We start from the raw sequence: 15,066 nt of genomic DNA, 5'->3' as shown, positions 1-15,066 counted from the left end.
CACCAGCCAGACTACAAAGGCTACTGTTGAGGCTCCAAAAATACGACTACAACATCAGGTACAAGCCAGGAAAGGACCTGATATTAGCAGATGCTCTTTCCAGACTGTCCTCACATGATAAACAGGAGATGGAAGGACTAAGTGGAAAGGTCCACCACATTGTAAATGTGACAAACACAAAGCTGGAACAAATAAAAGAAGAGACCAGCAAAGATGAAGCACTCCAGCTCCTTACTCAGATGGTGATTCAGGGGTGGCCAGAGAAGAGACATCAGGTGCAGCCCCTCATTCGAGAATATTGGGCCATCCATGATGACATAGCAGTGGAGAATGGAATCTTGATGGCTGGATCCCGAATAATCATACCCAGATCAATGAAAAAAGAAATTCTTGAAAAGATCCACCAAGGGCATCTGGGAATGGAAAAATGCAAACTCCGAGCTAAGTCAGCTGTATATTGGGTAGGCATGTATAAAGACATAGAGAAGATGGTTTCTGCATGTCACATCTGTCAAAAGCACAGAAACACACAGCAAAAGGAGGAGATGATGTCCAGTGACATTCCAAGAAGGCCATGGCAAACTATTGGAGTAGATCTGTTCACAGAGAACCAAGAATGGTACTTGATAATGGTCTGCTACTACTCCAAATTCCCATTTGTGAGGAAAGTGAAAGACCTGAGAGCCAGAACAATAACTACAGTGGCTCGAGGACTTGTGGCAGAGCAAGGAATACCAGAGCAGATCATATGTGACAATGGAACCCAATTCACATCTCAGGAGTTCAAAAAGCTAGCTGATGAGTATGGGTTCAACATTGTAACCTCATCTCCACACTACCCCAAGGGTCATGGATTCATTGAAAGACAGGTGCAAACAGTCAAAAGAACACTAGTCAAATGCCGAGAATCCAAGGAAGACCCACACCTGGCTCTTTTGTCCCTACGAGCAACACCACTGAGAGCTGACATGAAATCCCCAGCAGAAATGCTGAATGGCAGGAAATATAAAACCACCCTGCCAACTAAGATTCAACCTCCTATTGACCAGGAAGAGACAAGGGCAAAGCTAGCAGCCACTCAAGAACAAGCACAGAGATATTACAACAGACATGCACAATATTTACCTGAGATACTTGGAGGACAAAATGTGCATACTCAAGATCCTATAACTAAAACATGGATCCCAGCACAGGTTGCCAGTAGAGCTGAAACTCCAAGATCGTACATTGTAGAAACTGAATCTGGTAGGCAACTGAGACGTAACAGGGCCCACATCCGCCCAACACCAAAGCTATCGAGGATGGCACGCGCAACACCTCCAGCATCAGTGACAACACCAACAAGACCACAACATGCACAGCAGATGACAGCACAAACAGAATCCGTGTTTCCACAGGATCATCACCCCAACGGGCACCAACCACCCATCAGCAGCCCAACACACCTCAGACACTAGTGCAGAGCACAAGATCCACCAGATGGAGATCGAACATTTTACCACCGATTCGATACCGTTAAGAGAGAAGGAAAATAAAACAACTACTTCTGCTAGATTAGGAAGCAGAAAACCATGTGTGTGGGCAGAATAATCCCACGGTTTCTGCAGCAGGATTGCCACCCTCGCGCTGACAATCCATTAGTGTAAGGGAGATTACTTCTATAAGAAGAAGGGATGTTATATGTTCACATCTATGTGCATGCGTAGGTATACGTATATATGAATACATCTTCACTAGTAGTACTATTTTGTTAAGCGCATCTACTAAGCAGTATGAACTGTGTTTAAGGCAGATACGCACAGCGTGTATCACTCCGCTATAGACACTGTTTGTAAACATGTCAAATAAAGTAAGCACGTAGAAATATAACAATGCCTTCAGTGAGTTGTTTATTATCCCATAAAGAACAAAAGAATACATAACAAAAAATAAGTTTTATTTTTGGTGATGCTTGGTTCTACAAATCCTGTGTCATTCAGCTTAGCAGCTGCTGGTTAATTTGAAATCGGCATTGGAAGGTTAAGAGCTTCGTTGAGGAGCAAGGTGTTTGTTATCACGCCGAAGGTATCGCGCTCAAGAGCTTCGTTGGGAGCACGTTGTTGTCACGTTGAAGGCATCGCTCTAAGAGGCTTAGAAAGTGAAAGAAACTCTTTAAGTACTGGTTTTACTACGCATGCGCACTCGAGGGGCTTCCGGGAAGGCAAGTCCCTTGTGCATGGGTAGATTGTACTTCCTTAATGGCGGCCGTAATTTCGCGCCACTCCAAGTCTATAGACAGGGATCTGGTTACTGGAAGTTGAACAAGACCCTATTGGCTTGCGAAACATACCCTAGCCAGATTAAAGAGTTAGTCAGTCATGAGGGCACTCACTGGCACCGTGTTGAATAACCGGTGGTGGGATGCCTTCAAAAGAGCCATTCGACGTAAGTTCATTAGATTTAGCAAACAGTTAAGTCTAGAGCAGGTTAGAGTAGAAGGGTCTCTCTCTAGTTAAGGCGTTAGAAGAGGCGATGAGAGTGGGCTCTGCACCCCAAATTTTGGCAGCGAGATCGGCCTTGGACCTACACCTCAATGCCACACACGAAGATTGCAGGGTCCGGGCTAAAGTACGTGCAGTGGGTCGCGAGGATATCAATGTTGCCGGGTGGGCTCGCTCGGTAGAAACCCAACGTGGAGTAGATGCTACGATAAGGTTTGTGGTAAGCGAACAAGAATAGATCCAAGGACAAGAGATGTGTAAGGCCTTTCAGAAGCATTTCGCTGTGTTGTTCGGGAGGGGCGGGACGCTGGACCATGGGGATGCCCTTCGGGATTTGGGCACGTGAGGCGGAGCGCTATGAAGAACCGATCACAGCTGCGGAGGTCATAGAGGTGTTTTCCGAGTGTCCCAGGAACAAGTCGCCGTGACTGGTTGGTCTTCTTTACGAATTTTATAAGAGTATGCCAGACTTGTTCGGGAACATACTGGCCGGTGTATACGCGAACTGGCAGCAGAACGGGAGAATTCCCAAATCTGCGAGCCGAACAGTAGTAACACTGATCAGGAAGGACCCGAGCAAGGGGAATGACATTAATAATTTCAGGCCCATAACTCTACTAAACACAGAGTTAAATATTTTGGCCAAGGTGCTAGCCAAGAGAGTGAGGCTTGTCGTGGGCGACCTGGTGGGAGAGGCGCAGACATGCGCCATCCCAGGTAGGACAATACACGACAACCTTCACCTCATACGCTACACTATAGAGCGGGTGGGTAAAATTTCTGGCAAAGGTGGGGCACTGGTGAATTTAGACCAGTCTAAGGCATTCGATAGGGTTGACTATCGGTATCTGGCGACGGTCCTCCGGGCAGTCGGACTGGGTCCGACTTTCTATGGATGGATCAATGCTATGTATAGCGACTTCAACTCAGTCGTCCGGGTGAACGGTTTCTTCTCGAAACCGTTCGCGATCGAGCGTTCAGTTCGCCAGGGCTGCCTCCTGTCCCCGCTTCTGCATGTATTGGCTCTTGAACCACTGCTGAGGAGGTTGGAGACTACGTGGGGGAGACCCGCGTGATCTATGATATGGTAGAGGAGCGACGGCATATGCTGATGATGTCACCATCATCGTGTCTGATGAAGGGCAACTACATCGTGTAGAAGACGCCATCAAAAGATACGAAGCGGTGGCAGGAGAAAAAGTTAACCAGGAAAAATCAGTCGGCTTGCAACTCGGCACCTGGAGGGGCAAGTCGATACCTCCCAACAGCGTCGTGGGACGTTGGACGGAGGGCACGGTTAAACTGCTCGGGGTCTGGTTTGGACCGGATCTCCAGATGGAGAAAAACTGGAGCGCAGTAACGAGTAAGGTGATGGCCATAACCCAGACCTGGTCTGGAATGTTGTTATCCTTGGTAGGGAGGGCCGAGGTTGCACAGGTGTTTATAGCATCTGTGATAACCTACCGCCTAACCGTTGTGCCTTGCCCCGGTGTGTGGCTGACCTAGCTGGAACGGATCCTTTTCCGCTTTTTGTGAAATGGGAAACCACCACTTGTGAGGTGCGCCATCTGCTGCCAGAAACCGTTGAAGTGTGGGTTAGAGATGCCTTAGCTGATGATGCGCAAGTATGCGCTGAGACTGAGACATCTCTGGCTCTACCTGGATGGTGAACAGGTGTGGTCACCGCATGTGGTCATCGCATGCCACAATTGACGTCTCTGCGGGACGTAGGCACATGGATCACGCGGAGACCGAAAATGAGCGAATGACAGAAGGAGTTCAGACATGCATTCGCTCTGTTCTCCCGAGCGAGCAATACCGGCAGCGGGGCCACCACTGCGGATTTTTATAGCGGGTTGGTAGAGCATATGTCTGACGACGTCCTGAGGGAGACTCTAGGCTTCGATGGGGACCAGCTTGTCAACCTGTTCGGAAGAACATTGAGGCCGAGGTATATGGATAACTTCCAGAAATCCCTGGCCTGGTTTATGCTACCGATCAGCCTTGCCAGTTCGAGAGAGGTTGTCAAGGAATGGTGTTAGTACCCCAACCACATGCTCAAGGTGCGGGCGTGTCAGTGAAACTGTCACGCAAGCCTTCGTACATTGTGAGCAACTGAGGGGATTGATAACCTATGTCGAACAACTGGTGTCGGAAACGGAAAGAGTACGGCAATCGACTGAATCTATTATCAAGATTGTACCGCCTACCTCCTTTAACAAGGAAAAGGAGGCGTCATTTTTTCTGCGTAGTAGCCGCATTTAAAGAGACATTATGGGTGACGCGTGGAAGAAGAATTGAGACAGGCAACTTCATCTCCGGACACAGGCTGGTTAGTTATTTTAACTACCACCTGTCCAGGAAGATCAGTCTGGAGAAAAGGTGCCTGTGTCAAAGAGCGTTTGAGAAAAGATGGATAAATGTCATAAGGAAGTTGAGAGCGTAGACGGTCTGAACGGAAAAGAAGGTAAAAAACGGAAGAAAAATAAAAAACGAAAAATTATTAATTATTAAAAAGAAAAAAGAAAAAAACCGACGGCTTGAACACAAATCCGAAAAAAAAAAACTATATATTATCATTTAATTTTTAATTCATTGCAATTCATTGATTCACCATTTCGATTTCATTATACTCGATTTTTACCCCGACTAACTAATGTATAACCCCAGTCCCTAAATGTGTTTGTTTTGTCCTTGTGCTGTTCCCTCTATGTGAGCCATGTATTGGCTATAAAGAAATTAGTTAGTGAACGGACAACTTGAGTCTACAAGCAGGCAGCCACTAAAGACAAATAGCCAGAAGGTTACAACCAGCCAACTATGAGACAACTTCCTTCGACTCTATAACTTTCACTAACTCACTTTCTTAGTCTGTAACATTACCATATCTCTCTATATATACAACTATGAGATCGTGTACACAGCCCGGCCGAAATGAAATCTTTTTACCTTGCATGCTTTTCCATTTACTAATTATACATGCCAACCCGTCGTGGTTTTGAATATATACAAAGTAACGGTAAATAAAAATCTCTTTACAACTTCAATCACTGTTCTTCTTCCATCTTGCATACCAACACCTTAACAGCAAACATCGTTACAATTGGTGACCTTCAACTGTAACGAATACCAACCGTTACAAAAATATAAAATAAAAGAAAACATGTTGGGAGGTGGGACTCTGTCTTGAGCTTTGTCTGAATCCAGTACCCTCTCATCTGCATCCAGCAAATGAATCTCCTTCAAATGTCTGATAAGGACTAACGACTAAACACACCTAGAATCTTTTATGCTTTACTAAATTCAAAGATAGAATTCTAAAATTGAATTTTAAAGCCATTTTGGCTAACCCCTACATTTCTATTTCAAGTTGATTGGCTACGTTTATCTTTTCTTCTCAAACATTTTCGTTTTTTGCGTTCCTGATAAATTATCAATATTTGCCATACTTAGCAGTGAACAGCAATTTTCTTATAGACCAGCGTTAAAAATCTATTTACACAATACAAATAGAGCAATTTTTTTATTTCGTTGGTAAAGTAGAAAAATTCCTTTTATTCCTTTTACGAGGCTCTAAATAATAATATATTTTACACTTATATGGAACAATCTAAAATATTTTTGGCTTTCTTTATAATACTACTTCTTAAAAATGTTATAATTATCCTTACCTTAACCAAGCTTAAACGACGTGGATCAGTTCCTGTGTATTTGTGTCTTGCTAACAAAGCAGCTACTTTGTAAATATTTATTTCAGCATCACGCTTTCTTCTTTTTAAGTATATCTGTGGAGTATGATAAAGTCTCCGTGGGACTTCCATAAACTTACTTTTTGGATTATGCATTGATTCATTTGCAATTCCATCCTTGGAACTAATCTGATTTTGATTAACCTTCACAATATCTTGTTTCGGATGACTCCAGGTTAATTTATTGAAATCATTTTTAGATGGCATTTTACGATCTTCAAAACTGCAGTTTAAGTAACACTCCGGGATATTTTTGTACTTATTCGGTATTTCCTCAGAAAATAACAGAATGGCCATTGTTTGTATCAATACAAACAGTTCTTTAATTAGTTTGAACATTATTAAACTGTTTTTAATGCTAGACGCTAGGTTTTATAACAACACAATGACCATAATTGAGATGGGATGAAAAATGTTATTGTAACATATTTCAGAATAAACGAATTCTTTCAGTCATTTACAATGATGTCACTCGTTTCCTACTGTAATATCCGGGACATGCTTCATCGTCTTGCAGTTCTGCAGAATATTGCAAAGCTGCGGCAGTTTGCGTATCTGAAGATATGAGACTTCCTCACCAAATAGTAAATCAGTTTCATTTCGATTAGATAAGAAAATGAGAGCCTTTAAAGGAAGAAAAAGAAGAAGAAAAGTGGTTGAACACGGTCAGGACTACTAAAAATAAAGGTTAGTTTTATTTGAATGATTAGTTGATGGCTCTAATGAAAAGAAAAATAGATAATACTAACCAACGGACGGAAATCTTTAAAGAACAGAAATGCAAAGACTGGCGTTTAAGTCTAGCCTCGTGGCGTTTCGTAGAGAAAAGATTAATTTCTTCATTCGGTAGGACGCCGGTCTATGACATGGAACTGTTAGCTGTCACAAATAGTGAGCTGAACCAATAAAAGCAATGTAAAATAAAACATTCGGCCAAGAAATACGATGAAACGACTGCATTAGATTGACACTTAACTTATGAGTAAGTAATTTAATGTTTTATCCAGCCGACCATATCCCTCCTATAAGATATACTTTATTAATAATCTTAATACATAATCTCGATATGAGCACCAAAAAGAATTAGGTAAATTCCGTGAACTCTTGCGATTCGCGAGTGATATTCATTTTATTTATACAACTAAAGAGCTTGAAGAGAGCAGGGACCTCACACATTTCCATCCACTTTTATAAACATATAGTTTTAGGTTTTAAAAATGTCTGTATACATATAGTATAGGGTGTAGACAAAGGGGCCAACTGCAGGAGGGACTGAGTTTGCAGCCCAGTCTAGATTTCCGAATGAAACAATTATATTACACGAGCTTCACATATCTCATTTCCCTCATTTAAACCATAGGAAGTTGTGTCTAGACACAGGAAATTAAACACATGCAATCATGTCCTCAATAATAAAACAGTGTTGCATATGGCACAGATAGTAAGGTCGTCGGACTAAATTATTTGTCGAACATAGTTTTATGTCTTGGTTTTGAATTCACATTTTGAATTCACATCACGCTGGAGTTTAATTTGCTCGTCATCGTTTCGGGATAGATAAATCAGTGGCGTTTATACTAGTCATAGGAGGCCTGCGGTATTTTATGTGTGGCACAGCCTAACGAAAGATTACCTTGAATTTTTAATAGTGCGGCCCGCCTTATGATGAGTCATGTTTCATGTGGCCCTCTTCTCGAAAATGGGTTACCCATGCCTGATTGACGTTTAGTCAATTCAAGACCACCACTGCAAAAATCATCCTGGTGCTTATTTAAAAGAAATTATAAGGAATAAGATAGATGTGAAAAGAACATATAAACGTATACAAGAAAGAGTCAACAACTAGAGGAATTCACTCTTCTTGTAAATTTAGAAACGCGCCTTCCAGTCAGGTATTATTAATGATACGAGAAGCCCGACAGTATCGTTTGCAAATTCTTGATTGTTTTTAATCAGATTTTTTTTTTACTGTGCACACTCGTTGGGGTTAGTTTTAGGGTTAGGGTTACATGGTGTGCACTCACTTAACCTTCGCCCATTTTATGTGATATAGGACAGAAATAATTATAAAACAATTGAGTAAATATGTTTAAGACGTATTCAAGTTTTGTTATTCTTAGTTTTGTTTTCAGTTTACAGAGAAAATAAATTACAGAACTTATAACTCAGTAGCTATTTGGCCCCTCGTATCATTAAATAACACCTGACTGATAAAAGTAAATTACCTCTCCTTGTATCATCCGACATGTTCGTTTTTATTCGCGAGTGTTCGTTTTCCGTTTGTTTTATTTTTTAGTATCAAATATCTAAAATGGGCGAATCTTTCTAATTTTTTGCATACGTCATTTATTTTGTATATGTTTTCCATTTTCATAACTTTTTTTTTAATTGCATTTCATTTTCTTGGAGAGGCACGTTTCTAAAGGAGCATCAAATTTACAATATATTATTTTAGGTGATAAATCTGATAAATTTAACCACTTACTTGTTTTCTCAAAATGATTTTGAAATGAATAGTTTTGAATTCATTTTGTTTGCTGGAATAATTCTGTGAAACTATATAATCTATTAGATTGTTTTTAACATAGTATAATCTACAAGGTTATTTCTGTTATACAAGACTGCACCGTGAATAAGGAATACACCAGTAGACTGAGGCATTGTTTGCAACGTTGTTTTATTTACTATATCCTGGTCAAACAGGGACATTATTGATATATTATTTCTGGTCAAATGATACATTATTTAAAAATAGAAATATTAATACAGGTCTATATTTAAGAGATGAGGAATTCTGTACATTATTTACATTCGACGGATATTTGTCCTCATCTTGTTTGTTATTAACACAACTTTTCGGTTGATATACCCTCCAGCCTTCTTCAGGTGTCTTGGGAAACTTTCGAACCTGGGTTCTCATTCCTAAGGTATTTTTATATGTTATTATTATTATTATTATTATTATTATTATTATTATTATTATTAGTTTAACCCCAAGATTCCGGGTTCGATTCCAAGCAGTGACCCGAACACTAATAATAATAATAATAATAATAATAATAATAATAATAATAATAACATCGAAAAATACCTTAGGAATGAGAATCCAGGTTCGAAATTTTCCCAAGACACCTGAAGAAGGCTGGAGGGTATATCAGCCGAAACGTTCTGTTAACAACAAACAAGATGACGACAACTATCCGTCGAATGTAAAGAAATATTAATATTTCTAAGTCTCTCTAAAGGAGACTACGGCAGCGGTACTGATATTAAGATACATTATTTCATATGACAATATTATAATATTTCACATCACTTGCATGTATAATATGCACCTTGGAATAATTTTATAATATGGCATAAATAATCTATGTTTTCTATGAATGTTTCTATATCAACATTATTAGCATCAAACTCAAATTTTGTTACTTGCATATTTTGACAAGTCCGAGAATGTAGCCATACTCAAAGTAACTCCAATTCTTAAAGAGAGCAGGGAACTTGTTTCATTACAATTAATTTTTAACCTTCCAATGCATGCAATACCACAGTGATAGATCTAACATGAATTCTTTAGATGTAACCTTGCCTGCTGCAAACTATTCAGCAAATCGTGAATGTTACAACTGTTCTTCGATTCCTTTGATGGGCACTAAATTGCTCCATCGAATACCAAATACTCTGAGTAGCCGCCCGACGTTAAATGTCTACAACTTTGTTTCGTGGCAATATGTTAAAAACTGCGTCAACAGGTTTCAGATTTATTGGTCTAAATATGTAATTTATGTCGTTTGCTTTGCTTTGCTTTGTTTTTTTTTTGTTAACTCTACACTTGATGTCATAGATCATGTCACCTAGGTAATGGTTCGAATTTGCAATGGACATGCTCAATATTCTACAGGATTACAATAACATTTACCTACATGTGTCTTATTTTTTGACACTGATACTATCGGTCAATACTACAAACATGAAACTGAGTGAACTGATTAGCAACAATATTATATGGAACGGCCAGATTCACGAGGCGGTTGTCTGGAAGCCATGTTAAGCTACTTTTCACATTTAAATGCTAAAAATCTTGGTTCACTGTTTCACTCGGTGGAAAAGTTCATGTTGACTGATATAAATGGTAATAGACTACTATTATAGTTCAAGACACTTAGTTTAAGATGCTGATATAATTCAAGACATACAACAAAATACCTGTAGCTGTTATGAACACTCAACTTGTAAACTGATATTGCAATACTTTATCCTCCATAACGTGGCAATAATGCATCTCTTCTCTGTTTGCGACCACACAAAATATGCAGGATAGTGGATTAGACGAAACATGTATATACAACCACAAGGAATATACAATTATAATCAGTTCTCGGTAAGAATTCAATTAAAAATGTTTAAGTTTGCCATGATATATAGTGTTAGCATTAAAAAAAAAAGTTTTAATGAGGTAGTATAGTTATAGAGTTCTTAATGTATTGTGGATGTCTGTAAGCTGATTAACTGCATTAATAATGTTTTCGAATTTTGGCACAAGGTCAGTAAGTTCGGGGGAGAGGGCAAGTCGATTACATCGACCTCCAGTACTCAGCTGGTGCTTATTTTATCGTCTCCGAAAGTCAAAGTCGACCTCGGCGGAATTTGAGCTCAGAACGAAATGCCGCTAAGCATTTTGGCCGGCGTGCTAACGATTCTGCCAGCTTGCCGCCCTTTTTAAGCACATTAACAATGATATTTTTTATATTTTAATGAAATCCTTATTGAGTATTGCTTGAGAGTGGCTTTATGATATTAATTTTCTCTGTAGCTGTATGCTTTTTTGGGAACTAACCTATTTAACAGTAACTAATAGTTAAAATATACAATTATTTTATAGCAAATATAATTAATTATGCTTATATAAACGTTATTCATTTGCTATTTGGTGTATTACAATAATTTCTTGGTATTCATAAAATTCTGTATCACCCAATGATAATAATCTGTTAGCTATAGATTGTACACAGCCTGACCAGACATGTAAACTTAACTATATTGAATGTAACAAGATTATATAACATCGAAATTGTGATGTGTCAATTCTCAAACATATACGGTTTCTCTAGTCTTAATCCAGAGTTAAGCAACAGAAATAGTAGACATTTTTATACAGAATTAAACAATATTTTCTCTCTCTCTCTCGCTCTCTCTCTCTCATATATATAATGTATATGTATGTATGTATGTATATATATATATATATATATATATATATATATATATATATTATTCATTCACTCTTATCACATATCAGTAGAAGACATTGATGGAATATTTTCATCGAAACAGGCATGGCAATGCTGTCTTAAGGGCAAGGGCACGCTGGGCAATTGCCAGGAGGCCTCACGGGTCTAGTGACACAATTCTCATCAATGTAGGTTATGGCTTGCTGTCAATAAATTCTATAAGGGTCATTGCGTTGATCTACTCGAAGGCCTATAATGCTGCTAAAACGGCTCTGAGACCTGATGTAGATATCTGAGATAAAAAAAAAAACCGTGGGTATTGTGTATTAGCATGGACATTAGTTGCTCAGTGGATATAAATATTTCAGTTAAAACACGTAAAAAATACATTTTTGGATAATTACTTCGAACCCTATATTTTTATTCAGATTAAAAATTTACATTTGTACCTTTGTTCATTGGTGTTTTTGGATTAATTATTACGGTCTAAGCAACAGTCTTCTAAAGTTTAAGCTCCCAGAACAGAAAAGAACTCGAGTTAATTTGAAAATTCACTTTATATGTGAAAAAAAAAATGCAAGGCTTTCTTAAAGTTTAGCATGTAATTATATATAGTCATTGACTTCTAAAATCAAATGACGCAATATTATTTCATAGGAATCAGCAACATTCCATATAGAATAAGTTTAAAATAATTAAAAATAGAAGTTACAAACATAATCAGTCAGTTCCCCGAGAAATGTGAGATATCTTACTTTCTATTTTTACGTTCGGATTTTTTTTCTCTTTCTGATAACTTTGGTGGTAATGCTCCAGGGGTCAATTTGTCGTAAACAAATTTAATCTTTTGCCAACTTGACTTTATTTTTATAACCAAATGAACTTTGAGAGATTTTATCGGTGTTACACATCACTTGTACACCCGATTACAATCTACTCGGTTCTGTTTTGTTGTATACTCACAGGAGATTAACTGATAAGAAACAATTAAATGTGCTATCAGTTGCATTTTTTTATACGTGATTAAATAGCAAAAACTTCAATAATACTCGCTCCGTCGTTGAAATATTCATTTAGGTGAAAAATTTCGATTTTGTTTACATTGTGCGGGAATATCGCATGAAAAAAAAATTATCGCTATTATTTCCTTTAATTTTCTCTCGGCCATTTATTTACACAGAGAAATTTTACATTTACATGGAAACAATGTGGCATAATTATATTTAATTTTCTTTCGTCAAATTAATCGCTTCTAAACAAATAATACTGACCTATATTTCGTATCAATTCATACAATAAGGGCGTAATTTGATTCGCTATCTTTAAATGGTTAACAAGTTCGCCTGGCAACAACAAGGTTTCGGGTTCGATCCTACTGCGCTGAACCTTGGGCAAATGTTTTACTATACCCTGCGAGTGGAATCTGGTAGACAAAAACCGTTCAGAAGCTCATTGTACAACCTGTGCCGTTGTCGCCGATTAAACCATTTCACACCAATTTAGTTTCTGAGCGAGGAAGGTATTCAGGCATCAAACTGTATCAAAATGGCGAAGAGACACGTATCATGAAATTAAAGTCTATTGAAAGTTGAAGCCAGCCCGTAAGACTCAAACCCGCATCTCTTGTAAACATGAGAGTCGTTCTACCATTGGACCAAAGCAATCCTTCAAATTTCTCTATTCATTTTAGAAACTTCATTCTTATCAGCGAGAATTGTATGGATATCTATACGCCTGCGTGTATAGATATCCATACGTACACACGTATACACACACACACACTGACATAATAGACACAAAGTTGTGCATGCACGTCCACTTTCATAACATATATGCCATTTTATGAATTTCCGTACCACAGGTACACACGAGTGTGTGTGTGTGTGTGTGTGTGTGTGTGTGTGTGTACACGGAGCAAGGAGTGAGTTCTAATACAGAAAGTGATTTGGAGGAATATCGTAATCGATAAGGTCAGCTTTGACGAAAGAACTTTGACTACTCAGTTGATTTATTTACTGATAGTAACACTTGAAATAAAATACAGTCAACCCAACAATCTGTGTTAATGAGTTGGGCGGGGTGTGCATGTCTTTCGCTAAAAGATGAAGTATATATGTAAAAAATATCAGCGAAAAACTTTATGCTCTTCGAAGAAAGACCTTAACATCGAGTTACAAACACGTCTTTGTTACTCTCGCCATTAGAAATGCAGTGAACTAGTTCTGGCCCGTTCGAAACCTGTATCCAGCGAGGATATTCTTCGCTAATTGCGATACTAAAGAAAATAAAAGCTTACGGGTTTTGTGCCTAAATTCATATCATAGTGAAAGTGAAGTTAAATAAGATTTACATGGCTGTGATAAAAAGATCTATGCTGCTACATCTAAACCAACCTTCTCATAATTTTGTTTATTTCAAATTATGTGGGTTGTCCCGAAAATAATGCAGGACATAACTTTTTTTATTAATCAACATAAGTCATTCAAATTGCGCATATTGGTAGAGTAACTCTTTCTCTATGGAAAGCTACAACTCATCATAGTTTTCACACAAGTAATGGCTTTGTGTCATCCTGGAACCCACCCCTTGAATACACTTTGAAAAAGTTTAGGTACACACTGCTGTACCCACTTTTTTATGGCTATTTTACCTCATTTATGTCATCAAATATTTGCCTACAAAGACTGTCATTCATTGGACCAAACAGTCATTTACTCGGAAAGGAAAGTTGGGGCGGGGTCAAAAAATTATATCGGTGGGTCCTTCATCACAAATAACTGTTACGTGGTAGTAGGGCGTGCTAGAAATAACAAAATCTTCCTTTTCTGGGGAAAAGGAGCCGTTTACGCGTGATTTCGATGTCACATTCGTTGAAAGTATGCGAAATAACCAGGAAAAGAAAAACAAAAACCCTGTTGGTGGAAAACTCCGAGGTATCTCCCCCCCTCCCCACTTCCATTTCGGGAAAAAAGTGGCGTGCAGCGGGTTTGGGGGTCAGATACGTTGAATGCACTCGAAAAACCTCGTGGAAAAAATTATTTCACACCGAGGTACGAATGGGTCCTTTACGAAATATTTACCTAACCATGCCTAGAAGGAAGGTGTCAAATTACACTACAAACAAAGAGTACTGTGTTAAGGCTATGAGTTTACAACCCGAGTGAAATTGGGTCCTTCCACTTGTGTAGACATAAATTTTTACGGCTTGAGCGCGTACAGCATCTCTCTTACTCTTTTTTCCAACATACACTACCTGGTCAAATGATACTAGCCACACTTCTAATCAATGTACACCCGCAATACAAGTATCATCGCAATACCAAAAGTGAAATGAAGGAAAAAGACAAACATTTTCACTAACGTAAACTGTTGAAAAAAAAAGTTCACCGAAGAGTTCATGTTGGATGTAACATCCAACATGAACTCTTCGGTGAACTTTTTTTTTCCATGGACAATTGTCTTTTATTTGTTAAATGTACATTTTGCATTTATATTTCCTTTCTCTTGTTCATGTTGTTTTCTCATTGTGTATGCATATTTTCCTCTCTATTGTCGCCCCCCCCCCTTGTCTCCGCACAACTCGTCTAGAGGAAGGCTGGTGTAGTA

At 38.7% G+C, this 15,066-nt stretch overlaps 2 protein-coding genes across 5 annotated transcripts in view; one reads left to right on the top strand and one right to left on the bottom strand.

Annotated features, from left to right (window-relative positions):
* Positions 1 to 7,089, bottom strand: part of LOC106877086 (uncharacterized) — a 59,815-nt gene extending 52,726 nt beyond the window's left edge. The window contains exons 1-2 of one of the 2 annotated variants that reach the window (XM_014925875.3): positions 6,979 to 7,089; positions 6,152 to 6,853 (exon numbers count right to left, since the gene is read on the bottom strand). In XM_014925875.3, coding sequence (XP_014781361.1) covers positions 6,152 to 6,568 — 417 coding nt within the window. In that variant the 5' untranslated portion in view covers positions 6,569 to 6,853; positions 6,979 to 7,089. The other variant, XM_014925874.3, reaches the window with a different exon arrangement.
* LOC106877085 (sterol O-acyltransferase 1) overlaps positions 7,074 to 15,066 on the top strand; it is an 87,266-nt gene continuing 79,273 nt past the window's right edge. The window contains exon 1 of one of the 3 annotated variants that reach the window (XM_014925870.3): positions 7,074 to 7,211. In XM_014925870.3, the coding sequence (XP_014781356.1) occupies positions 7,208 to 7,211 (4 nt within the window). In that variant the 5' untranslated portion in view covers positions 7,074 to 7,207. The remainder of the gene's footprint in view (positions 7,212 to 15,066) is intronic. The other 2 variants (XM_014925871.3, XM_089352773.1) reach the window with 2 other exon arrangements.

This window comes from Octopus bimaculoides, chromosome 1 (assembly GCF_046866305.1).
Source record: "Octopus bimaculoides isolate indiv1 chromosome 1, ASM4686630v1, whole genome shotgun sequence".
In the NCBI taxonomy this organism is placed as follows: domain Eukaryota; kingdom Metazoa; phylum Mollusca; class Cephalopoda; order Octopoda; family Octopodidae; genus Octopus; species Octopus bimaculoides.
Note: the sequence above shows the minus strand (reverse complement) of the source record. Positions and strands in the feature narration are given on the sequence as shown.